This window comes from Mesoplodon mirus (assembly GCF_964341445.2).
Source record: "Mesoplodon mirus genome assembly, chromosome: 10".
In the NCBI taxonomy this organism is placed as follows: domain Eukaryota; kingdom Metazoa; phylum Chordata; class Mammalia; order Artiodactyla; family Ziphiidae; genus Mesoplodon; species Mesoplodon mirus.
Genome location: NC_138986.1, coordinates 49,874,407 through 49,901,880, shown reverse-complemented (window position 1 = coordinate 49,901,880; position 27,474 = coordinate 49,874,407). Strand labels below are relative to the sequence as shown.

General features: G+C 39.8%; 2 protein-coding genes and 1 long non-coding RNA gene across 4 annotated transcripts in view; 1 reads left to right on the top strand and 2 right to left on the bottom strand.

Annotated features, from left to right (window-relative positions):
- Nucleotides 1-638: 638 nt before the first annotated feature.
- On the bottom strand, nt 639-15,534 carry CD164 (CD164 molecule). Its single transcript, XM_082634144.1, has 6 exons — nt 15,224-15,534; nt 12,274-12,357; nt 10,540-10,611; nt 9,039-9,074; nt 4,781-4,837; nt 639-3,129 (listed from the first exon to the last, which is right to left on the bottom strand). Exons 1-6 carry the CDS (start codon nt 15,402-15,404, stop codon nt 2,963-2,965), a joined length of 597 nt encoding a protein of 198 aa, XP_082490270.1. The 5' UTR covers nt 15,405-15,534; the 3' UTR covers nt 639-2,962.
- Nucleotides 15,535-16,837: 1,303 nt separating this feature from the next.
- The window catches only part of LOC309811429, a 40,769-nt gene continuing 30,132 nt past the window's right edge, over nt 16,838-27,474 (top strand). Inside the window, exon 1 of the long non-coding RNA XR_014295165.1 lies at nt 16,838-17,037. This is a non-coding gene — a long non-coding RNA (uncharacterized lncRNA). The remainder of the gene's footprint in view (nt 17,038-27,474) is intronic.
- The window catches only part of PPIL6 (peptidylprolyl isomerase like 6), a 34,619-nt gene continuing 30,321 nt past the window's right edge, over nt 23,177-27,474 (bottom strand). For both annotated transcript variants that reach the window (XM_082634141.1, XM_082634143.1), the window contains 2 exons: nt 27,007-27,142; nt 23,177-23,452 (listed from right to left, as the gene is read on the bottom strand). In XM_082634141.1, coding sequence (XP_082490267.1) covers nt 23,341-23,452; nt 27,007-27,142 — 248 coding nt within the window. In that variant the 3' untranslated portion in view covers nt 23,177-23,340. The remainder of the gene's footprint in view (nt 23,453-27,006; nt 27,143-27,474) is intronic.

Genomic DNA, 27,474 nt, shown 5'->3' with positions numbered 1-27,474 from the left:
TAAAAAAAAAAAGAAAAAAAACCCTATTGTGAACACCATTCTTATCAAAATAACAATTTGTCTCTAGCAATGTTTTGGGGAGCCTTTAAGCCACTCTTCTGGGTTTTAAGGCTGATAGGTGAGTATTTATTTTCTTCTTAGTCCAAGTTCTGTGATTTAATATAGAATATAATGTTGCCCCAAACATGGGCCTAAAGAACCAGATTTCACATACCAACATGTGGCTTTGTCCTAGATATTTATACCAAAGACTCTGAACAGAAACCCAATTTTACTTTATATGCAATCTGAATAAGGCAGAAAGTCACAAACAAGCTTTCAGATATCTAACAACAGATGTTATTCTCATAAATACTTGCTTAACTAGCACATAAGTAGATGATTTCTAATGATCTGAGGAAGATCAACTTGCATGTCAATCCCACAGGCATACCAAGTCCTCCCTCCAACTATCATTTCTAAGGCTCTGTTCTCCACTGATGAATACATCCCTTAGTTACTATCTATCTGCTAGTCTTCAGGAGCAATGAAAAACTGAGACAAGCTATCCCCCAACAGACTAAGCTAAACTCACTAGCATTAAACTTCATAATCAAAATATAAAAACATACTTTAGTTAATAAAAAAGAGCAGATTAATCCAACAAACATGTAGATTTATTTAAAATCAGTTTGGTACATGATACAGACTGGTTTTGCAGTTTTTAATGAACTGAAATAGAAACTTCTAAATACAGCAGTGTCTGTGCAACAAATATCTGTAAGGTAAAATAAGGGATTTTAATAGAACTACAATCTGCATGAACAAATCAGATGAAAAATCTGAAAAGGTTTCTATATACCTTCTGGATTAAAAAGAACCCAAAAATTATTAATGGCCCAAGATACTAAACTGCTAAACGAAGAGGGGAAAAGCCTGTGAGTTCTGTTGTAAGAGCTCTTTTTGTAAAATCTAATTCCATATTATGATTGTTAGAGCAGTATTCAAAATTACAGAAGATGAGAGGCTTCATCAGCTATATTTTCACAAAAGTAGCTATAGTGTTAACATTAATGTGTGGCAAGGTATTCCTATCTAGGTAAATGACAATTATACCATTGTAGCTAATTTTTACCACTTTGGGAGAACGGAAATTCTGTATATTTTCAACTGAATCTTGTATCTTAAAGCACTCACTAAAAACTAATAGCCATGGCACCATAATAAAATTTTTTGTGAGGTACCTAAAATATTACTACTGAGGGAAACAAAAATGTGAGGTAAGCCTACCTTTCCCCAAAAACATTTGAAGCCAGAGATTTTAAACAATTAAGGCACTTGAAAACATTAGGTATATGTACCAATGTGCAAGTAAAACAAACTTTAGCTGTACCAGCAAGAAGAAACAGTAAATCTTCATTTTAAGAACCTTTAATTATCTAAATGTAAGGAATTTTGGCTTATGAAATGGACCAAAGCAACTTGTCATTTCTTACTATAAAATATTGAAAACCAAGTGCTAAACACAGCCACTATAGGCTAAAGAAACTAAAACAAAAAACCTTAACGACCTAGAAAAGCAAAAGCTCATTTTAAACTGATATAAGCCTCTGAACTAATCCAATGTGTCAAAGGAAGGGAAGAAGTATCCCTCTAAACCTGAAAAAACTAGTGCTTCATAAGGAAGCTAAAGAAATAAAAGTATGCACGCTTATACTATAGCAATTGAAACCGAGAAGAAGAAAGGATGGAAAAGGAGAAAAAAAGTACAACCTGTTTATCCAGGGCAATCATCATTAAAAATCTACAGTAATCTGATCAACTAAAATTTTTTTCTGAAATTACACTGCTCACATTTGCTGTCTCAAAACTTAAAATGATTGTCTCATTTGAAGAGTTAATAAATGACTCTAAAACAACTTCTTTCTTTCTTGCCTTACAGAAGTTACTTTTCCAGAAAGCTTCGTGGAAATCCTTTTAAGGTACAACAGTGTTAGGATAATTTTTTGAAGTACAAAGGAAAATATAATTAAATCAACTTTATCTCTATACTTTCTAACAGCCATAAGCAAAATGTTGGGAGATTCAATAGATGAAGGCTTTTGACTTTGTATAACATCCTTTAAGCTACTCAGGCTTGAAATAAAGTAGGTAAGTTTTCAATTAAATACTAACAGTATGGTATCTAAAAGCAGGTTTACTACTGCTCACATCAACAGTTACATCCTCAGACCAACCTTTCCCTTCATTAATGTGAAAGAACAAATCACCAACATTTTAAGTTACAGTCTACCTTTCAGTCTGTCTTTTAAGGCACTGTTCTTTCTCAATGATATAAGGTGCTTTACAAGTATGAACAATAACCTGCTACACTTTAATGTTTTGTATCCTTTCCATTCATTTCTTTAAATCTGGAATGTAATTCTCTGTGTGGCATCTTTTTTCTAATGTAGAAAAAATAACTTATCAAGCACAAAATTTTACTCTAAGGATATTAAATTTATAAATTTATTCCACTTTTGCAATGATAGCCCAAAATCCACCTGATAGATGCTCATTTGGCACATTCTTCTCAATTCTGGTCACTAAACTACATCCTGAGTTAGGATGAAAAAATGCAGCTTTCAGGCTTTAAAATGACTACATTTAAATTGCCAAAAGAGTCATGAGGTTGTCTGCGCAGGACAATGTTTTCCATCACTTACAGAGTTACATTTGGCATGTCAAGAAGAGAGAACATAATCCCACAGCAGCAGCCATTTAAAATAAAAGAAGACAGCCACAAGGATTCATGCAGAATATTTTACATATTCCCGTTGAGCAAATAGATTTCACTGATTTTTCTTCAAGGGCGATGCTCCTATATGCATCCTTGAAAAATTAAAGATCCTAGAATAGCGTCTTCCATGTGGGACGTCTTGAAAGATAATATTTTGGTTTCAGTGAGTTACACACCAGTCCTTGTTAAATTTAGCAGGTCTGTTTACAGAGTGTGGTAGTTTCGTTCTTTAGATTTGCAGAATTTATAGAGAAAGAAAATTACAGCCTGCACACCCAAGACAAGGACAATTCCTCCAATGAAACTGGCTGCATCAAACGTAGACTTCCGTTCAGGACGTGAAGTCGGAGTTAAAGTGGTATTAGTTGTACCTGTTAAATGAGATGAAAGAAATAACACTTAATAAGTCTGATTCTCTATGATAATTTCAAGACTCACCTGAGCTTCTTTTTTGCCATGTGTTAAATTCTATAAAGTATCTCCTCTTGTGTCAACTCTTTACAGCTTCCTAATTGAGGAAGACGACCATTTATCAATCCCGTTCTTCATTCTATCCAACAACATCAAACGGTCAATGCTGCTATATAATTTCAAATATGAAAATGACAAAAATGATTCTCCTGGCACATTATGCCCTGGGAACATGTCAAACACTTTTAAAACTTGGTTTCTTCAGACTACATATTTTAGTTAATTGCTAGAGTAAATATTAATATTTGTGTTTAAAATTTATACAACTTTTGCATTTTACCAAATATATAAGGTAAATATAAATTTGATTAGTTTTTCAAATTACAAAAATAATCTTAATAATCTACAATTATAATCTTATAAATCTGCAATTTGTAATTCTAACAAGCAGAACTCACTATTACAGACATTTAAATTTTACTCTGCAAATTTTATAATGAAAAAGTATTACCAAAGGAAATAAAGAACAAAAATTTAAATTCCTGTTCAGGCAGTAAAATGTTTCAAAAAGAAACAAAACAAAAATTCCTTTTCAGAGACTAAAATGTTTCAAGTGGAGCACCATCCACTTTAACAAAAAGCAATTTCTTTCTTTTTTAAAATTTTTGGCTGTGCCACGCGGCACACAGGATCTTAGTTCCCTGACCAGGGATCCAACCCACGCCCCCTGCAGTGGAAGCTTGGACTCAACCACTGGACCACCAGGGAAGTCCCAACAATTTTATATTTAAAATAAATTTTATTTTCTTAACTGGAATAGCAAATAAACACTGGTTCCTGTGGCTGTATAAGTTGGCCAGCTTTAAAATTAATTACAACAGTTCTGTATTTCTTCTTGTGAAGACAGAATGGCTTCGCTGCAATTTAGAGAAAGGTAGCACAAGAATGAAACCAAAAGGATCAAAAAAACCATAAAATATTCATGAGAATCAAAACAGTATTATAAATATGGCTGGAGGGAAGGGTTCCTAACCTGTGTACCTACAATGCCCTGTGGCATAACCTAAATGTGATTTAGTTAATAACATGTCAACTCACTAACTAATAAAAAGTTAATTTTCACACACACTATCAAAGGTTATAAAGGAATATAAGAAATGGTAAGAAATATGAATGAGGTGCACATTTGGTAGTGATCTTGGTTTTTTAGACCCTTCACAGCAAAAAGGATGGCTATATTACCTTCACTCAAATTGCCATGGTCTAATACAGCACACAACGAATCCCTAACAATAATCAGTATTTAATTTTTAAGTTATAAGAAATTAGATTTCACCTACAGGTTGTACTAAAAGGGTTTTGGAAAACCATTACCATTTAATTCTAACATGTCATGCCAAATGTGATTACACTTTAAAAATCCAGAAGAGGACTCTCAGCAAACCTATCATTATTGCTTTAACAGCCTACTATCTTGGTCCTCCAAATACAAGAGATGAATTTCAGTTCATAACTATTCATGAATAAAACTGGACAGTGATAGCAGAAATAGTAAAAGGCAACACAGCACACACATCCTACCTCACTGTTAGTTTAAAAAACCTCAATTACCTGATGTAGTAGCTGTGGTGGAAGCTGTAGAAGGGGAAGGCGGAGTTGTGGTTTTAGCTGGAATGTAAACAAAATGTATTAAAAATTTAAATTTCTCAATTATCTAGCATCTTTTAGAAACACTACTACCACTTCAACATGCTTTCAAATTTTTTAGAGAATAAAGGCCAAATCTCAGTTAATGGTTCACTAACATATCTATGCATCCAAAATATTAGCTTTGAAGTGTATTTTAAAACATTAAGCAATCAAAAAATTCTATCTAGGTTAACATCTATGTACATATCTAAGTATAAAAATTTATGTCTACACCTGGATAAAGTTGCAAAAAGACACACAGAAGGGCAAGAATTAGTATTTAGGTGAGGGAACTACAAGTTCTTTCCCAATAATCTTGATTCCAAGACAATAACTATTAACTTAATACGTCATGGTAAGAAACAAATACAAGATCAAGATTTGCTTATCTTCTTCATTTCAAGGGCTTGGCAAACTTTTCTTAATGAGGCAGACAGTAAATATTTTAGACTTTGTGCGCTGTGTAATGCACCAGCAGTCAAAGACAACAAGCAAATGAATGGACACGGCTGTGTTCCCAAAAATTTTATGTAAAAGAACAGGTGCCCTGAGGCCATAATTCCCCATCTAAATGATGTTAAGAGCCCAAGGGTAAGCTCTCGTCTACCATACTGCATGAGTGTCTCTAAAGAAATGCACTCATGGGAAGAATCAGTTTGAACGTAAAAACATTTTAGGAACTAAAGCACTATACTGAGACTTCTGATAGTATCGATACTACTAATAGATATTAGTAAACGCTATGATATGTTCACACACATTTATTTGTACCCCTTTCTAACTGTAAGCACCACGGTCCAGCTCTTGGTTGGACAGTTAGGTCATCTTTCATTTCTGCATGCTATGAACATCTTACAGGGCAATATTTGATCTCATCCCTGATAGGACTGATTCTTTTTTTTTTTTTTTTTTTTTTCTTTTTGCGGTATGCAGGCCTCTCACTGTTGTGGCCTCCCCCGTTGCGGAGCACAGGCTCCGGATGCGCAGGCCCAGCGGCCATGGCTCACGGGCCCAGCTGCTCCGCGGCATATGGGATCCTCCCAGACCGGGGCACGAACCCGTATCCCCTGCATCGGCAGGCGGACTCTCAACCACTGCGCCACCAGGGAGGCCCAGGACTGATTCTTATACAGAATTCCTAGATTAGACGGTATGGTTATTTTAAGACTCATAATCCCTTCAAAGTTTTTGTTGCTTATACATTCTGTGAAACAAAAAATACACTTCATAAACATATATCAAATTCTTTTCAATCTTAAAATACTAATTTTGTCTGACAACATTAGGGGAAAAAATTTGCAAATTTGCTATTTGTTTCTCACTACCACTCTCTGAACATGGTAAAAAAAAAAATATATATATATATATATATATATTTTTTTTTTTTGAAATCTGCACTGGTTTAAATCTCTGAAGCACTAGAAGCCCACTACATAATCAATGAAGGCAGAGCTATGAGGTTTAATTTTTGGGTATTTGTAGAAGTTGCCCTCACTTTTAAAAAAATAATTCATTTTTTGAAATAGGCAAAACATCTACATATTTTCACTTTTAACCAAAGTATTACACTGGTAAAATTTTCAAAATCAGGCACTACTTAGGGAATACCTTGTTGACCTACCCTATGTTCCTTTCATTTAAAAAAATAATTCATAGGTTATAAAAGCTGCTACTGGTGATAGAAAATTTAGAAAATACAGTAGAAGCATTTAAGTGATTCTATCATTCTGAGAAACATGTTACTTCCTGCTAGACATTTTTCTAGACATGTATACAACAAAAAAATAAAATTGTACTGGAACTACTTAACACAGTTTGTTTTCTACTTAATATATTTTCCACTGTATTTCTAATATAATTTAGTCATTCTACTGTAAGATATTATGTTACCTATAAATATTTTTATGTTTATAATACTTATTATTGTTTGTACTGGTGGAAGACTATATAATTAACCCCCCTGAAAGCCTATCTACATAAATCAGATTCTCCTTGCATTGTTTCTTTAACAGTTCCTTTATTTCTCACTTACTCTCTTCAGCAGCTGACATGAAAAGAGACCATATAAAGGCTGCTCTTCAACCACTAATTACCACTCAACTGATGCATTTTCTGCAAGCAAGCCCTGACTTCCTTCCACTTCACAGAACCAAAGAGAGAAAACAAAAGACACTCAAGGAGATCACAGGAGAACCCAGTGTGGAGCAAGTAGAACTACATCAAGATTCGTAAGGAAGAAATGAAAAGCAACCCACAATACTTTTGGGGAAACTATTTCCTCTTCTGCCCCTCTCTGTTCATATCCTACCTTCTGGAAATCCATATTCTTTCAGTATCTCTGCTTTCATCAACTTTTAACACATCCTCCTTGTCAATGACTTCTGGTAGTTTTATGAGCACACCACTGTTTGCTCTCCAAAATACTTTCTGTAGAATTTGCAGATTTCCATGGAGTGACTACTCCCATTGTAGCCATTAATTCAAGCTGCCAACGTAGTATCACTGAGGGTACAGGTGGGATGAGCTGTGCCAGCAGAAGCCGGTACAAGCTAGCTCAACACTGCCAAAGTCTTTGAAAATGAGTTCTTAGCCTTGTTATACCATTTGGCTACTTTTTCCTCTGAAAAACTACACTTAAAACACATACACACACAAACACAGGTTTTCTTAGGCACACGTCTCTGGGCTTACTGCTCTGCCCATCCCTACTCAGTTTCCTATCCAGTCCTCTTCCCACCTCTTAGACATTACTATTCCCAAGAGCTTGGTCCTCAAGCCCTGTTCTCTCTCAAAGTTGCTCCAGTGGACTCTACCACTGCCTACACTGGTTAACTTATCTGTATGTGTAGCAAAGAGTTCTCCCATCACCTCAATCATCAAGTGCTTTCCTTTCTACTTCCTAAGCCAATTTGCATACATCTGCAACTCCACTATTAGTTCTCTAGAATTACTGCAACAGCGTATCTCATCTGTGTTCACTCTTGCCTCTTTCCAATCACCTCTCTACACAGTTAAAGTTATTTTATTAAAATGCAAATCTCATCATGCTTCAAACCCACCAGCAAAGTATACAATGGCACTTCCCAATCTGGCTCTTGACCTGTTGACTGTCCAGCTTAACTTGTTCTCGCCTTGTACTGGACACTCCAAATGCCAATTCCCTGACTTTATTATACTCTTTTACCTCTCCTTCATATGAGCTAACCAGCCTGCTCCACTTGGGAAGTTCCCCTCAGATTTTACCAGTGTAATTTCAAGACTCAGTCAACATCTCCAGGAAGCTGTCACCACATATTACTCAACACACACACCTTCCTACAAACCCCCCAACACACTGTGCTTCCCGACCTTTCATAGTTCCTACAATAGACAAAATACTATCTTACTTGTGTTCCTATATCCCTGTCTTCTAGCCTAGTACTTGTCCTGGAGAAGATGTTTTTAAATTATTTACTCTTATTATCAAATTGGTAAAGATTTTTACAAGGAGATATTATTTAATGCTGTTGAAGATGTGGTAAAAAACTTTCCAGTTGTTGATAGGAATGAAAAGCATATCTTTCTGGAAAGCAATCAATATTAAGAGTCTTAAGATAATCATATCCTCTGACACAGAATGCTGTTTGAATCAATCCTACCAGAGATGATAGCCAATACTTTCCTATAAGATATTCACTGCATGAAGAATGAAAGATGACCTAACCAACCAAGAGCAGATGGGTAAAGTGCATACAACAACGTGTGCAGTAAGAGGGAGAACAATTCAAACCTGCACGGGCATATCATCCAATTTCCTAATAAGTATATTCATTTAGATACACACAGAGCAAAGTCTGGAAGAACTGAAAACCTTTTGGTGTACCTATGGATGATGAGAATTAATTTCCTTTAGGCTTCTATATTTCCTTAGAGTTCCACAAAATGCACAAAAAACTGTTTGCAGACTCAACGTACAAAGCTATGGCAAATCTGCTCAAATTCAATGAACGTGAAACACTATAGTTATGCTTCACCGTCACAAATAGTACACATTAATGTAATTACTGTAGTCCAAGACTATGTCTACTCATTTTTAAAATCATACTAATGATTTTTAGATATTTAACTACTAAAGTTATTCATCAAAAAAAGCTTAAAAGCCTTCAAAGAAGGGGGAAAAGAGTCAAGTATCTTGTATTACCTGTCGAATTGGTTGGCAATGGTGTGGCAGTGGGCGCTATTTAAAAAAAACAAACAGACATGTAATTCAAAGCTGTCTAAGATATCACCATCTGTAACACTATTTCCCAACCTGTAGTCATCTGAGTACCACTCTTACAATGTTTTCATTTAAGTGCCACATATGGAGTGGATAGTTGCTCTGTCCCAATACTGGCCTTCCCTTCTTTAGAAATAGCACCAATTTTTAGTGACACCCTCCCATGCAAAGACATTTCCTAGCCTCCCCTGCAGCTAGGTAGCCATGTGCAACTGCTAGTAAGTATCTGTAAGGTAGAGGTCTTTTACTTCCCCTTCCTCTTCCTGTTGGCAGGAAAACCATTTTGATGGCTGGAACATAAGCATTCACCTTGGAGAATAAGGTCAAAGCCATTTCTGAGGAATGACACGGTAAAAACCGAAGGAGCCTGGGTTTCTAATGGTTGTAGAGATGCCTCTCTAGCCCTCTAGCTGCACTGAAACCCAGATTTCCTTTATACGAGAACCAAATTAATCTATCAATTAAACCATTTTAATTTGGGGTTTTATGTCCTTGATAGCCAAAACTAATTCTAACTGATACATCATCAAATGAGTAGAATTACTTATTTAGTTTTTCTTCAATGTATTTTAAAATTCTATACTTAATCTTACTTCTAAACAATATTATCATAAAATCACAGGTACACACACATTAAAATAAATATTAAAACTGTTTGTTCATTTACCACCTAAACCATATTATGGACTCTACATTGGGTATAACTGATCTCATACTAATGAAACTCTCAGTTACAAAGTTCAAGTTGGGATGGGGGAGGGGAGAGGAATGGGGAACCCCCTACCAAAATTAAACAGTTACAGGTAGTCTTTCAAGGTTACTGACACACTCCAGAAAACTATTTTATTCTATTTATTATCTACACACCAAATTAGGAGTTTGACTTTCCAATTAATTTATAATCTTGTTAGAAAAATCAGTTTTCATCTAGGAATTTTTAAAAACTATTTCCTGGGCAGAGTAAAGGTTAAATAATCAGGTTTCCCAAACCAAAGTACAGAAAATGGAGGAATACAGAGAGGATTCATTTAACCACAGCACAAACTATGATCCAGACTGTGATAATCACCAGTACCATAATCAAGAAAGTGCCAGAACAAGGTTGTCCAGGCCTGTAAAATGCAAATAAAGAGAGGGTGTAAAATACAGTGAGTATCTGGTAAAGTTATAAAAAAAAAAACATAGAGGAGGAGATATCTGTACCTACAGCACTCCACAGCATGTACCAGCAAATGACTAAATCAAGCTTCAGAACACTGTCCTTTCAGCAATCAATATGAATATACTATTCAGATCCAAGTTTGTAATGAGATTAGAATTATGGAAATGCTTTAAACCAAATATTGAAATAAGGCTTCCGGAGGCAATGATCTTCCTTACCTCTTTGTGGCCACTTTTCCCAGACGCCAATGTGAATACTTACCAGTACAGAATTCCGTGCTGTTCACCACCTTGCAATCACTAACTGTTGAATTATCTGAACAGTAGCTTTTACCTGTTATTGGAAGGGGACGGGAAGAGCATCAATTATTCACATTATCTTTGACTTTGTTACTATGCTCCAGAGTTGCTTCCAAAAATCGAACTCAGGTATAAACTCTCTAGAAGTCCACAGATAAACAAAATACTTTGTTATTATCTTTTTCCCCTTGTTTTAGACATATTACACAGGATCTCTCCAAACATCCTTTTAAAATCCACATGAATATACTGAACAGATAAGTCAGAAACACGTATATCTCAGAACTGTGGTACTATACCAGGAAGGTTGCTAGAATCCACAAGAGGGCCGAGTCAGTAGGGAGAAGTCCTTAGAAACTAATAAAGGCTTAGTAAACATGGGAGGTGCCCCACAGCAGCAGTGGGATCTCTGTTCCAGATCTCTGCTTTAGTCTTCTACACTTTCTAAAACCACTTTCCTGGATGGGAAGACTTGTAACACCAGCAAGGGAAAGCCTTCCCCAACACATCCTACAGTAAGGCAGGCATTCAATCTCCAAAACTTGCCAACTCTGCCATACAAGAGAGGAGGGGCACACTCTTAAATTCCATTTTATCACCTAAAGAAAAGTGACCCTTATACAACAAAGAAGTTAATTTAATTCAAACTTAAGCTAATATCTTAATTTTAAAAGAGGCTTTTAAACTTTGTTATGTAGTGACATAATCTCCAGAACTCTTCAATTTTTCAATGAAGAATAAAAAGTTTAACATGTAGCTTTGGCTTTTTCTTTATATACATAAAAAAAAAAACCTGAGAGAATGTTTTACTGGTAAGAAAAAAATGCAACCATCTTACCTTAAGAAAACAGAATAATTTATGCTGTAATCCGGTGGTTCTAACAAAAACCTTATTGGCATTTCAAACTATCTCCATCTAGCTCTTTATCCCTCAGTCAAATTAAAGATAACTTTAAAACTTAACAATAGGGCCTCCCTGGTGGCGCAGTGGTTGGGAGTCCGCCTGCCGATGCAGGGGACACGGGTTCGTGCCCCGGTCTGGGAGGATCCCATATGCCGCGGAGCGGCTGGGCCCGTGAGCCATGGCCGCTGGGCCTGCGCGTCCGGAGCCTGTGCTCCGCAACGGGGGAGGCCACAACAGTGAGAGGCCCGCATACCGCAAAAAGAAAAAAAACAAAAAAACAAAAAAAACTTAACAATAGCACAAAAAAAGTCACTCTTTTCCCACCTCATTCTCCCATATCTAAGTATCCAACAATGCTTCATAAGGTCTCTTTATAGTTCATCTAGTAGGACATCTACAGAAGATAAATGCCTCAAACATTTTTCTGGGGAACAGTTTTCAGGGGAAAATCCCACAGCTTTCTTTCACAGCTAATTTCAGTGTACTAGTACACTTAACCTAACCACAAAGGTCTAAAATTTCTCTTCCCTTTTAAAGCTATCGAGCCTTAATTATCAAGTCTAAGAAATTAAAGGGGGGAGCACAGGAGACAACAAAAGATTTTAGGGAGAGTATTAAGCAGTTGGTTAAAGTTTAAAGGAAAAGTATTTGATTTGCAAAATAGATAGTGCACACCATCCCAAATGTTTTACATAAGTTTCAAGTGTTCAAGAATACCTGGCAGTATTTTTTAAATGTTAGAACAAAACAATGCTGAAATCTCAAAATTAAAGCAATCCCAAAGTTTCTTACCTTTACATTCTATCCAAAAGCAGGTAGTGTTGGCAGCATTAGCATCAAAACAGGAAACACAGTTGTTGCGGCTTTCACAGATTTCTGGGGGTAGGAGTGGGGGTTAAAATACATACAATCAATTAACTGGTATCTTATTTTGAGTTTGTACTAGTTACCATTTTTAAACAACAGCAAGTACTACGTACAGTACCAGACTTACTAATTCAAGAAAAGGGCAAAACTGTATAACCCATCCACAGATGAATGGATAAATATGTTATACACATACAAGGGAATACTATTCAGCCATTAAAAAAAAAGAAATCCTGTTATACACTACAACATGGATGAACCTTGAGGACATTATGCTAAGTGAAAATAGCCAGTCACAGAAGAACAAATACTGCATGATTCCACTTATATAAAGTATCTAAAATGGTCAAAGTCTGAAGCAGAAAGTAAAATGGTTGCCAGGAGCTGGGAGAGGGGAAATGGAGGTTTGCTGTTCAATGAGTATAAAGCTTCAAGCAAGATGAAAAATTCTGGAGATCTTCTGTGCTTATAGTTAATACTGTACAGTACACTTAAAAATCTATTAAGAGGGTAGGTCTTACGTGTTTTTTTAAAACCACACACAGAAAAAAAAACATTATAAAGTGGCTTACTAAAAAATTCCTATCATTATAAAAAACTTATGAAGCCAGAAGTCAACTCAAGAGAAAGTGGGGGAAAAAAGCACAAGCTAGTGGGAACGCTCAATATTTCTTGGTACCTATCTAACAACCCCTGTTTGCACAGCAACTATTTCAGACACTCAGAGTTTCTTGACTCTTCCTTAAAAAGAAAAATACTGGAAAAAAGGCTGTTACGAGGCCAACACTATACACAAGGAAATCACTGCCCCAAAACATCAGATGTGAACTGGAATTTTTAATAGTAATAAAGATTTATTACAAGTTGAACCCAAGCTCCGATGATGCCTATCCTGAAAAATCTGAGATCGGTAATTCATAAATGGTCCACTCTTTCCGGGGTTTTCCATGACGGGAGGATAAGAGACAACACATCTGGAGGGGGGCTACAGTCACATAATTTAACAAGTTAGCAAGGTCTTTGTCAATAATTTAAGCCAAACGGCTCTGAGACAGGACATCAAAGGCAGCTTACTACAATTCAAAGTCTGGACAAACGAATGGACTACAGCATTAGGCTCTATACATTTTCCTAGAAGCTAGATGCCTCCAAAAAACATTCTCATTTGCTTTCCCCGTGCCTAAAAAATAGTTCTGCACAAACACATTGCATTTCAATATTTATCAGAGATTGGGACACATACCGTACCCTTTGGGGAGTGGCAGGGAGTCACAAAGTAGAAATAAGTTCTTCAGAGATTTGTATACACATGAAAAATGCTAGTTGTTTAAAATCTTTTGTGCTTGATGATGAGTATTTGGGCAGCATAGTGTACGTCACTTACAATAAACTAAACTTGCTGCCCTTCAGGCTGCAGTTTATCCAACCACCACTTAACATAAAACACAAATCATATCCTCTGCACTCATTTCAGTTACACAAATGCAATTAACATATTTCCAAGCCTCTCTTTAAACACACACACACCCCACCCACCCCACCCCCCCAAAAAAAATTCTAGGAGGAAACTACCAAATAAGCGGAAAACAAAACAAATTCTGCTCTATCATCTTAGAAACAGTGCGATTAGAATCTCCCGCATTGTACTGCAATTTCCTTTCTTCATTAAAAGATGTTTGAATTTTACCATTACATCTTTCTAAATCTAACAAATAACATTTTTACTATATATGTCATTAGACTCCTACAAAATACAAAAACTAGAGAAGATATTGTAAAACAACGTGATCGGCCTAAAAAAAGAAAAGGTAAAAATTCTTACACTTCAAGTCTTCGGTCTATATGCCAGTTACTCCTTACCCAATATTAACGAGGATAACCAATCACACTAGACTGCAAGTTTTAAATATCTAAGGAGGGTCTTCACCTTAATTTAAAATTTATCTTTCCTCCTCTCGCGCGTGTTGTCACGGCACTGACAATTTCTGCTGTAAGATTCAGTGTATGCCTCAACCAGTCTCCAAATCGACTGCAGAGCTTAACAAAAGGTCCTGATCTAGTTTTAGAAGAACGACAAACCTGGGTTCCAATCTCAGCCTCACAATCTACTAAACATACGGTTCTGGCGGAGTTACTTTATCTCCATCCACCTCCTAGGTTTCACCACTTATCTTCTAGTTTAGCCTAAAATACTAACAGATATATGCGAAGCACCGGGTACACGAATGGGTATTTTTTCTCCTTAGCACACAGCACGGAGTGTAAAATTTTAACTAATTAAATACTCAAGCCTCAAATATATCTCATACCTATCCGCAAAACCGATGTAATTAAATCCAAGCGACTTATTTTTTCAGACCTAGGGCTGAGACACCGGCGAGCATTAGTCTGCAGCGTCTCTTTCCTTCTTCCGCCAACTTCGGGAGAAGCCTCCCTTCGAAAAGAAGACCTGGGTGGACAAACGACTAACCCCAGAGAAAGGGAGTTCGGTCTCATCGCCAACTTTGGAGGCGGTAGCCTCGCCCCATAATCAACCTCACTGCCGCCACCACGGAAGAAAGCCAAGTCCCCTCTTCGGAGCCTGAAGTGAGGCTGGAGATTACGAGGCACTTTTAAACAACACCTCCGGGCGGGCAGGACACTGTTGGGTCGGAAACAGCCCAACGGCCCCAAGGCTCAGCCGCCCCTTCCCCCCGGGGCGATCCCCAACCGCGGCCACCTCGGCCCGTCCCCGGCCGGACTCGGACGGGCCGCCATGTTGCCGGACCGCGGCCCGCCCCGGCCCCGTGCGCACCACCGGCAGGGAGAGCGGCTCGGCCGGGCGGGCGGGCCGGCGGGCGGCTGAGAGCAGAAAGCCCGTTGGGCCGGCGCCCACCTGGTGCTGGAGTGGTGGCCGTCGAGAGGGTCGGCGCCGGCACCGGAGCTGTCGTGGTGGTGTTCGGTAGAACCGAGGGTGTAGTCATGTTCGGGGCCAGGGTGGTGTCAGCCGCGATCATCACGCAGAGCGCGACCAGGCAGCCAGCGGCCAAAAGCAGCGGGCGGAAGAGCCCCGACATCGCGTCCTCCGCGCTGGCCTTGGAGCAAAAGCTAGGACACCCGACGTTGCGCCCGTTCCTTCGTCCCCTGCGGCGCCGCCTCTCGGAACCCGCTCCCCCCGCGGGAGCGCGCAGGTGTCACGTGAGGGCGGCGTGCGGAGGCGGGGAGGCGGCGATACCAACTGGAATCCTATGGAAGGGGGAACAGAGGAATAGAGAGGAAACTGAGGGAAGATTTTCCCCAAAGCGACTGTACTGTCCAAGCAAAGAAACTGCCTAGAAACAGGAACCTCTTTTATTTGCCCTCGGGTTGCCACATAGGGCGCGGCTGGGCTTTTCTCGTTCCTGCAATAGAGAAGACTTCCCCCCTGCTTGGATGGAACAACCTACATGATGTGGCGACGGCGTCCTCGCGAAAGACCAGCTTGGTCCCACGTGACCTCCGGGGCAGTACTTTCCAGACCTGAGACGCGCTGGGCGGAAGTTGTTTTCAGGCGTTTAGTTGAGAAAGAATTAAGTTTGTACTGTCCTCCCGCGTTCCCAACGTGCTTGCATAAGTATCCTTCGTAGGACCCGCGCTTTTTTCCTTGAAAGTCGATTTTGCTGGAATTCTGTAACCTTGTGCTGGGACACCCCAGGGAAATGGAGGCACCACGCGGTTAAGGAGTTTCTGCTTCGCCGCCCACGTAATGTGAGCGGCTGAAACACCGAAAGCGGTCTCCTGACTTCCAGCCGGGAACGCACACTGTCTACCTCTGTCACGCCTTCCCACCCTGACTTATCTAAATCTCGTGGCGATTTCAGCCAGCGGTAGCAGCAGCCAGTCTGTGCCACCGCTGTAGTCGAAGAAGCAAAGACGCTATGGGTTGGAAATCCATCTGGTCTGTTCCCACCCCCACTTTACAGGTGAAGAAACCGAAACTTAGAAAAGTGACTTGACCGAAAGGCACAATTGCTTGGCGTCAGGGCCGGATTTCGAAATGCCTGTTAATATTCTATCACTGCTCAGGCTTTTATTAAGGGTGAGCGCCATCTGATGCCCAACTCAAAAATATTCGGAAGTGCAGCCATGCTTATATCAAATGGTAAAACTTAGGTTATAAAAGCTGTATTTAACGCTGTTTTCAGCTATTTGTATTTATCATCTAATTTTAATTACGTGCATTTAGTCTAATAAAATAACATCAGTTGCTTTTGAGATCTGCTTTTCTATGGAAACCCCAAAAAAGAAGACAGCTCTATCATTTTTTACCTAAACTTGAAGGCTTTCCTAACTCTCAAATCGAATCAGTGGGATCCTTCTGTACCCTCATGACTATGAATATTTGTTCCATCAACTACACTAGTTGGAGATTTGCTTGGATGTAAACAAGAAACTCGGTTTTTTTTTTTTTTTTTTCTTCTTCGGTATGCGGGCCTCTCACTCTTGTGGCCCCTCCCATTGCGGAGCACAGGCTCCGGACAGGCAGGCTCAGCGGCCATGGCTCACGCGCCCAGCCACTCCGCGGCATGTGGGATCTTCCCGGACCGGGGCACGAACCCGTGTCCCCTGCATCGGCAGGCGGACTCTCAACCACTGTGCCACCAGGGAAGCCCCAGAAACTCGGTTTTTGACTGATCCAACCTACGGCTAGAAGCGTGAGAGTACAGCCAAGTAAGTGAGGTCTCATTATCAGCCTTCAAACAAAGAAAGGTATTTCTTTTCTCAGGATACTTCTCACACGGTATTTATTTAGCACATAACCATCTGACACCAGACCAAATGAAGGCACGAGTCAACTTTTTTTTTTTTTAGTATTTATTTATTCATTTGGTTGCGCTGCGTCTTAGTGGTGGCTCGCGGGCTCCTTAGTTGTAGCATGCATACTCTTAGTTGTGGCACGCATGTGGGATCTATCTCCCTGACCAGGGATTAAACCCCGGCCCCCTGCATTTGGGGCACAGAGTCTTAACCACTGCGCCACCAGGGAAGTCCCTCATTGTAGTTTTGATTTGCATTTCTCTAATAGCCATATTGAGCATCTTTTCATGTGCCTGTTGGCCGTCTGTATGTCTTTTTTGGAGAAATGTCTTGTTTAGATCTGCCCATTTTTTGATACAGTTGTTTGGTTTTTTTGTTACTGAGTTCCATGAGCTGTTTATATATTTTGGAAATTAAGCTCTTGTCGGTTGCATCCTTTGCAAATATTTTCTCCCAGTCCGCAGGTTGTTTTTTCGTTTTGTTTATGGCTTCCTTTGCTGTGCAAAAGCTTATACATTTGATTAGGTCCCATTTGCTTACTTTTGTCTTTATTTATTTTGCCTTGGGAGACTGACCTAAGAAAACGTTGCTACGATTTATGTCAGAAAATGTTTTGCCTGTGTTCTCTTCTAGGAGTTTTATGTTGTCATGTCATATTTAAGTTAAGCCATTTTCATTTTATTTTTGTGTATGATGTGCGGGAGTGTTCTAACTTCATTGATTTACATGCGTATAATACAGTTTTAACATGTATTAAACCTTGTGTAATATTTAAATAACTTTCAACAAAATTAGAGAAGGATTGTAATAAGTCAAATATTAACAGTGAGCTAAAACTGTATATTCATATTCTTACTGTTCACACTGTGATTAGGATTGGTGATAAAGTACTAGATGCTTTCCATTTTGACTATGGTATTTCCTTGATAACTGTTCCAGGGTTTCATAGGGGAGCATTACACTTTAAAGCAGGTGTTCTCAACCTTGGCTTAAAATAGGAACCATCCAGACGTTTTGAAAAATACTGATGCCTGGGTACTGATTTAATTCATCTGGAATAAAGTCTGGGCTTCAGGAGTAGTAAAAACTCCCCAGGTGTTTCTTGTCTGCAGCTTAGGTTGCAAACCACTGCTTTACCCTTGCTTCTCAAAGCGTGGTTCATGAACCAATACCATTCATACCACTTGAAAACTTGTTAGAAATGCAGGTCAGGCCTCACGTCAGGCCTCCTGAATCACAATCTGCATTTTAACGAGATCCATATGTGCACCTATTAAAGTCTGAGAAGACTGCTTTACACTATAATCTGTAGAGAACTATTCTATTCTCCTAAGTGGCTGCAATTCTTAGTGGTGAATCCTCTACAAAATTACATCAAGCAAGACATGTTGTGAAGTTTTTGTTTCTTTATTTGGGTTTTTGCTTGTTTTACAAAGGTATGTAAGGTTATGGTACAAGCAACACAAAACTGCTGGATATGCAGGAGTCTTGGAGCCCAGCCTAGGTTCCCTTTAGGCTGGCACTTGAGACACATTTATTTTTATTTCTATACTGCTTTAAACCCTGGGCAGGCTAGAGCTTTTCCCATTATACCTCTTAGTCCTTTAGGAAACAGAACGAAGACTTGTTAATAACTCATTCCTTAGGAACAAGCCCCAAGTCCAAAGTAAACTACACCCAGGTAGCTTTCTGATATCCAGCATTACCCACTACTTCCCCCTGTGCCCAGGCATCCTTTGTGCTCCTCCCAGTCCTGTCTTGGAGTGCTGCTTTTCAGCCGGAACACACCCTGATGGATATTCTGCTTATTAGAATGTTCAACTGATTCTGTACTGAATGGTAAAGAGCACTGCCCGAGCAGCCCACGGGTCCCACGGGTCCCAGTCACTCTTCTGAAACCCCAGGCTGCCCTGTTGCCTCTCTAGAAGCGAAGGGCTCACTTCCAGCCCAGCCAAGAGCTCTAGGACCCTGCACCAGGCCTCTAGTTGCTGTCCCTTCTGATTGGTCAGTGTTTGCATACCTCCCTGCTGCTTTGATGAAATCAGAGTTTCTTGTCTCATCGTTTTTTCTCATTCTTTTCTGTTGTCACACTTTAGTGTTTAATAACGTTTATCTTTGTTCTGCATACCTGTATGCCACAAGTCTCTCATGTATCTATGACTTTAATATATCCCAGTGGTTCTTAATGTGTGGTCTCCAGGCCAGCAGATCATCATCACCTGGTACATGTTAAAAATGCAAATTCTCCAACCCACTCCAGATCCACTGAACCGGAAACTGGTGTGAGGCCCAGGAATCTGTGTTTTATAGGCTCAAGCATTTCTGATGCTCACTGAAGTAGAAGAACCTATGATTCACCACGTTTTCAAAGCCCCCATCAAGTGTCAAACTTTGTAATTTGTGTTTTATGTGTTACTGCTGAGTTTGTTACATTTTGTGTGATGTATAAAATTTATTGAAGATATGGACCAACTAGATTTGCAAGTTTAAGTTGCGATTCCATTTTGGGAAGGGTAGTGGATGGTATAAGCAATATAGTAGTTGAAAAAATGAGTTTCCACGAGGGAAAGAGTATCACTAGGTTGATAGAGATTAATTTTAATTTTGAGGATATACCTTTGAATTAACTCAGTCAATTGGAAATTAGTATGTTAGTGAGAATAACTAACACTGAGCATAACAGGGACTTGCTGTTTCTTGAAATGATGATGATGTTCTTTCTATCAGTGGCAGTTTCTCTGTTTTTTGTGGGTTGGCATTCCAGATGGGAAGATAATTTTTATCAAATCTCTGCTATGTGTCAAGGATCATTAGTGGTGTCGTCACAAATTATCTCAATCCTCAAACCACTATGAGATAGATGTACCCCGATTTTACTAGTGAAATTGAAGCCCCAAAGTAGATAATAGTATTGTTATTGATTTTATAAATTTACTCAGGGAACCACTGAAGTTTTAGAGCCTGAAGGGAGCTAACAACTTCTTTACTCCTATTTGTTCTTTTTACCAATGAAGAAAATGCAAGGTTAAGTGATTTGGGCACCATTTTGCTAGCTAGCTGGGACTAAAACAAACACACCTGATTTTAAATATGTATAAAATGTAAATAGTATGGAATCCTGAGGTTGCCAGCCTATTCATTCATTAACAAATAGCCGGCATTGTTTGGAGTTGGGGAAAATATATTCTTTAGATAGAATTTAAAATATTTATCTCAAATCTCCCAAAATAAAAAAAATGAAAAGATACCACACTCTGCTTATTCACATGGCTTGGTGTAAGACAGACCATATGTACTTGACTTTGCCATATCAGCATTTAGGGCTAGGTCACATAACTAACATTTTGTACAAAGCATCAGAATGCCTTTACTCTCATATTTGTAGACTTGGACAAATTTAGAATTCCTTCTGTTTAATCAAATCAGAATCTTTCATTTTGGTTAAATCAAAGTCTTATATTTGGAGTTAATTGGGATAAGCTTCTGAGCCCTTTGTAACAATCAGTTTCTCCAAACGATATAGTTAAACATAAATCATTCTAAGACAGTATATTCTAAGACAGAAGTATCAGTGCATGTACCTTTAAATGATGGCAGTAAGAACCACTGCATATACAATCTGTGACTAAAATTTCTACACAGCCTAAAAGTGGGAAGTGAGAGCAAACAAAGTAACCATGAACTTGCCATCCTTTCGGCGGTTAGCAGAGTTCTACCTTTACATTGCAGCCAAACCGAAAAATAAGGGGGGGCTGGCATCAGTTTCTTACACCCATGCAAATTTCCCAGTTCTTTCACAATATCAGATAAATGCTTAATGCCCTAATACGCAGGTTCATTGCCAGTAAGAATTGCTCTGCTGCTTGTTATTACATGACTAATGCCTGTAATGTTTTAACCAGGACCTTTGCAACGTGTCAGTTTCTTTCATCCCGTGCTTCAGGAGTTGCTGAGAGCCTCTGTGGCAAGCCCAGCACCCCTTTGTTTGAGGTGTCGCCAGTGTGACTGGAGGAACCCCTCCAAAGGCCCAGGGAGTGGGTCTGGAGGCTTCATACAAACAGCTTGAATTCTCAGGTTGGCCAAAACTCCTAAGAGTAGAAGAAGAGGAGATACCTCCTCTTCAGTGTTTCCCAAATCTAGCTGTTAATCAGTCATTGAGGAGTTTTATAAAAATACAAGTTCCTAGACAACACCCTGAAGGTCATATACCAGGATTTTATTAATCATACGTGTATCGAGCACTTACAGCATAATTGGTCGTATTCTAGATCCTGTCTACAAATTCCTGACCCCCTGAACCCTCACAGCAGCTCTGTGTGGTAGGTACTACTGTTTTGAGATGAGGCAATAGAGGCCCAGTGAAGTTCTTACCTGAGTGCATGCAGCAAGGGAAGGGCAGAGCCAGGATTCAAACTCAGGCTGTCTGGCTCTAGAACACACATTCTTAACATTCTGCTGCCCCTGGGTCACTTGAGAACGTGACACAGGCAGTACGCTTCCTCCCCGTCCACCTCAGATCTTAGGATAGAACCATATGGCAATAGCAATGAAGCTGTTATTAGAAAGAGAGAGAGAGGGAGGGAGGGAGGGAGGGAGAGAGAGACAGGAAAAGAGAGAAAGAGAGGGCAGAGAGAGAGAGAGAGAGCGCGGGAAGGAGAGAGAAAGAAAGGAAGGAAGGAAGGGAGGAAGATAGAGGTGTATATAGATGCCCGATGGCAGGAGTTAGGGATGGTGGGGAGCAAGGGAGTAGGTTAACTATAAAGGGCTAGCCAGAGGGAGGCTTTTGTGGTGCTGAAAAAGTTCTGTGTCTTTATTGCGGTGCCAGTCACACAGATCTACAATATACAGGGTAAAATGACAACTCTGCCACTGTCAGTTGCCTGGTTTTGATGTTATATTGTAGTGTAAGATGGGACCCCTGGGGAAACGGTGATCTGTACACAGGACTGCTCTGTTCTATTTTTGCAATTACTTGTGAAACTATAATCATTTCAAAATTTAAAATGTTTTTAAATCCTTTGCCTCCCTTTGGCAAGCCCCAAGTCAATTAGGGGGCTGTCTCCTTAAGATCAGCTCAAAGAGAGATTGTGCTTGGAAGACAGACCTTCACTTAAGGGCAAGAGAAGTGCAGTGGGTCTGGGCAGAGCAGCAGTTCGACAGCAGTGGTGGCGGCAGCTGAGCGCGGTCACCACTAACAGAGGCAAGCACCTCACTGACTGCAAAAAGGGGGCTGAAACATGTTGCTTATGTCTTGCAGTGATTCCCAAGTGACCAGTGCCCAGGTGGCTTAAATAAGAACCTCTGGGGAGAGAGCTAAGCAAATGCGCAGAATCCCTGTCCCACATCTAGAGACTCTGCAGGCCAAGGACAGGGTCCAGTAGTCTTTGTCGAAAAACTTCCCTAGGTGACGTGGGTTTGAGAATCTCAGCTTAAGGAGCAGCTGATAGAGCTGGATCCCAGTAACATCTCAGGAGTCCACCACCACAGGGACTATAACCCAAGCCCTTGGTTTTCATATAGTTGGTATGGCTCAGACAAGCATTCTATTCATAAAACCATCTAAAGTGTATATCCTTTTCTGAATGTTATGTATAAACAACGAAATACTACAATGAATTTTTTTCCGTTGCCTCTCTTCTGTTTGGTTATTTACCAATTTTCTTATGGCAGAAATATAATTACAGACACCAACATAATTCTGTTACAGGTACAAATGTTTTAGGATTCAAAGGTCATTAGGTACTGCTCCTAAATTAAGAATGGTTTTGGCTACAAGTAACAATAATTGACCAACAAACAGGGATCTATTTGTCTCAGACAGCAAGAAATCTAGACATAGGGAGTTGCTGGTATTGGTCCCGCAGCTCGAGAACTGGGGCCGACACCTCTGTTGCTCTCTTGGCCTTTCCTTCATGGCTCCAGCCTCTCTGCATTCAAGACTGGACAGAGGGGAAGGGGCAGGACCACTGGCATTCTGCTGTCTCGCTGGCCAGGACAGTATCCCATGGCTACTCCTAGCTGCAAAGGAGGCTGGGAAATTGTGTATTTTGCTTTAGGCAAGAAAGGAAAATGGGGAGGGATTGGGTGTTGGGAGAGCTAACCTACAGCGTCCACCACAGCTTTCAAATCAAATTTTAACAAACACTGTTTAATTAAATCTAGAAACAGCTGATCAGATGTACAATAATAAATTGTCAGAAAATACTGATACGAGGGTTAGGCATAAAACTCTCCACTGTCAATAATCACACATTGTTGTTTTGGTCTTTCATTCTCTGTTGGAACCAATTCTAGTCGATGAAGAACATCTGTTCCTTCAATCAGTTGCCTATATAGGAGAAAAAAATGGAAAATTCAGTCAGTCATAAATTTTCACATTTAGCTTACATTCCTAAATTGAGTCCTATGTAGCTTAGCTAAGGCTGTTTCCTACAAATTAAATTAACATCAGTCATAAATACCTTAAGTAGCTCTAGATACGTCCACTTTGCCAGGCTCCTCCACACCTGCTCCGGGACCCATCCAGTCTGTTACCCTCACTGCCATCAGAGCGATCTTTTAAAAATGCTAATGTGCTCTCACCTCCCCCACTTAAAACACTTCAATAATTTCCCATCATCCTTCTGATAAAGACCAAAGGTCTCTCCCATGGCCGGCCTCCCCACTCCCCTCGAGGGTGCCTTGCAGCACGCTCCCTTGCTCTGTCGGCTCCAGCCAGACTGGCTCTCAGCACTCCAGCCACCGCCCCATGTGCCCTTCCTGCCACAGCTGTCTCCTTTGCCCTTGCCTCCCTCTGTCCCCTGGCCTGGTCACCTCCTGGCCTTCCTTCAGATCTTAGCCATCACTGCCTTGGGGGATGTTTCCCAGACACAGCCCCCCTCCCCGCCCCGCTTATGTCAAGTTCCCCCTCTCCCTTATAGGAGTGATCAGGGATAAAATTGACATTTATTTCTATGCTTCTTGGATTAATTTCTGATTCTCCCCTGAGGGCAGAGATCATGCTTTTGCTTAGTGCACAGTGCCTGGCACAGAGTGGGCACCTCATTGCCATCCACTGAATACATGAATAATAGACAGCCCAGAGCCATGCTAGTTGGGGTCTCTGTACGTGTTTGCTGGCCACAAGCCAGAACTCCCCGAGTGGAACTAGACTTCTGATGGTTCCCTCAACTAAAAGCAGCAGAGGCCAGAGAGATAGCTCTAAACATAGGACTGTGCCCTCTGCCAGTGTTTGGGTTGAAGCAGTGGTTAAGGGGAAGGTGCAATTTCCATTTCATGATCCTTTATGGGGACAGTGTCAGTGCTGACACTGACCATCTCTAGTCATTTCTTTTCTGGGGGGCTCTATTTTTGCATCCCAATTAGAAAACGTGACACAGAGCAGGACACAAGATACGTTCTGAGGATGAAGAGCAGGGAATAAATGGACAGATTCACCTCTGTCCAAAGAGGCTGTGAAGCCTATTCTCCATATTGGTTTCACAAATACTGAATGAGCACCTACCGTGTGCACCTTTCCACTGTGACAGGTGTTAGGGCACAAAGTAAGTGAGGCTCAGTTCCTATTTCAAGTTTTTCACAGTGTGCCAAAGAGGACAAAGAGGCAGTTTGATTTTGGTAGTTAGGGGGGGTATTTCTGACCTAAGCCTTGAACAGGAGGGAGTTTGGCAGACTGAAGGAAGGCAGAACGTAACAAGACAAGCAAAGGCCCAGAGGCTGTTCTGGGAGGGATGGTACTCTGTTCTGGCTGCAGCTCAGCTGCCATGTTCAAAGCTTCCAAATCTGTATCTCTAGCCCTTGCCCAGCTTGAATACCTACTCCTGGGATTCAGGAGTTGCCACCTGCCTGTCATACAGGTATCCTCACTTGAAACATAACTTGTCCATCTTGAATTCATGGTCTTCTCTCCCATATCCTCCTTCTTGTATTCTCTACTGTGGTGAGAATACAGCAAGTGAAGCATTCCAATAAGGATGCTAACCATGTCTGGGCTTCTGGAAGCTCAGGTAAACCTGCGGGTGCTCTGTGATGATAGGGAAGAGAAAGCATCTTCCACTAGAGGCAGCTCTACAGCAGGGAAGGAGGGTATCCCTGAAGGAGTTAGTTATATTTTGTCAGATTATCTAGTGCCTAATATGGTATTACTTTTCTGCTTCTCCCCTAGCGTTCTGTCAGGTCTTCTTTAAATATTTCCGCCCAGACTCAGCTGTTACTTGGAGGCTTAAGGGAAAAAAATTGAGATTATACTTAGGCTAGAGCAATAAAAGCAGTGCAGCGCCTCCCTGAGGCCAGTGTGTTGGTGATAACGAATTAGTGCGAGAGATTCCCCTAAAGATGAATCACATGGGAAAAGGCAATCACCAAAAGGAGACCAAGCACTGCTCCTCTCCACTACCATCCTGTAGGATCTGCATTGGCTTTTACTAAGGAGTTGGAGGGTACTTATTGCCTTGCCCTCTCTCCTGTATTCCCAGTGCACCCTTTACAGGGCTTGCATGTTCATGTCTCACTGTCTTACAGTTGTTGGGTTTTCGAACACACTATATAGGCTCCCCGAAGGGTGGAAGTTGTGCCATATCACTCTTGCCCCAGGACTGAGCACCGGGGCTAGCACTTGTTAGGTGCCTGATAAAATGCTGGTTGAATGAATGGGTCAGAAGGCCAGCAGCAGTGAAGGCTGAAAAAAGGTGCAGGGCCAGAGGGTGGAGGACCTGGAATGCCGCTCTGAACTCTAGGCTCTACGCATCTGGGGGTGGAGGTGGTGAAGGAGTCACTAAATTTTTTAAAGTAGTCATGTTTGCATTTGAGAAAGGTACCTTTTGGAAGGATATAAAGGATCACCTAAGCATATGGTTGAGGGCAAGATAATACCAGCAAGATGACAGGAAGATATTTAAAAGATTTAAGAAATTGTAAGAATTATTTGGATTTAAAAAATAATTAAAGAATGCATTTTCAAAATCAGAATATAGTTTATTAAGACCAGGGAAAATGGAGGAAAATGCATTATTTTAGCTTATGTAGCTGTTAAAATATCTCTTTCAAGAAATCTCCTTTGGATGAAAATATACTTTCTGCTTTTTCAACCTGGAAATATCACCTGCATTACACTGAAGGAATAATTGTGCTTAAATTTTTTTTGGTTGTGCTTAAAATTAACATTGGCCTGGAATTTTTTCTGAGGATGAAGAGTCAGTAATTATCCCTGTGGAGTAGCTGGAATAATCTAATATTCAGAAAAGTTCCGACACCTTATACATCATTTCAGGAAAGACAAAGTAAGCTTCAATTTATATTCATTTCAGTAATCAAACAGATATGAAACACGGGAGTGATAAAAAGTATAGTCACCATCCATATTAGGTCCACATGCCTATAAGCATCTTGCTAATAATATTCTAGTAACTATTACCTGAGATATTTCCATATTTTAAATTGCTCAGTAAAAAAAAAAGTTACTTGTAGCTTGGACGATTTTCTCTCTCTCTTCACAATGTTCATGGACAATTACATAAATGGCTTCACCTCACTTCTGCATCTAAATATATCTACATTATTAAGAACTATGGTGTTATTCATAGTTAAAAGAATTGACAATATCCTTGAGGCTGAAGATCCATAGAAGGATGGATGATGGATGGATGGATGGATGCACAGGACATTATAATGGCTGTGCCTAAATCGTTTCCATGTTTATTATAGATAGCAAGCTTCTTATGAAATACTTATTTCTGAACATGTTTGTCTACAGTATTTGTATTACTTTTGCTTTTAAATTCTATTTTTATTTACCCGTAGACTATGTACAATACTTACCACATCTTTCTGAACCACATTTTTACATATATGAATACTATATAGACGAACTTACAATGCACGTACCCAAAAGCCACATATTTTCTATCTAGATAGGGAGTTGCTTGTAGTGTGATGTAGAATTGTGACCCATTGCTGTGACGGCCTTTGTTGACCATTCCAAGAACTCCCCTTTTATTATGAGGAATTGAGAAGTTTTCATCTAGAAAAGACAATATGCAATAGGTCACTAAAATATTTCTGTTTTCTTGATTGATAGTAATACATAAAGTACAAACAATGCTTGGTAACAAGGGTTCTCAATCATATTTAGCAATATATTCCAAATTATAAATATTCTATTTGTTTTATTTTACTTTCACTCAACTGGGCTGTTAAAAAAGAGAAGCTGGAAAGTCTTAGACCTATTTGAGCACTTACCTTTAGTTTATCATTAATATAGCTAAAAACAAGTGTGCTAAGAAAATAGATAATGTAAAAGGAAGAACTTGAAATTAATAATATAAAAGGAAGCACATACCTTTTTTTAGGAAT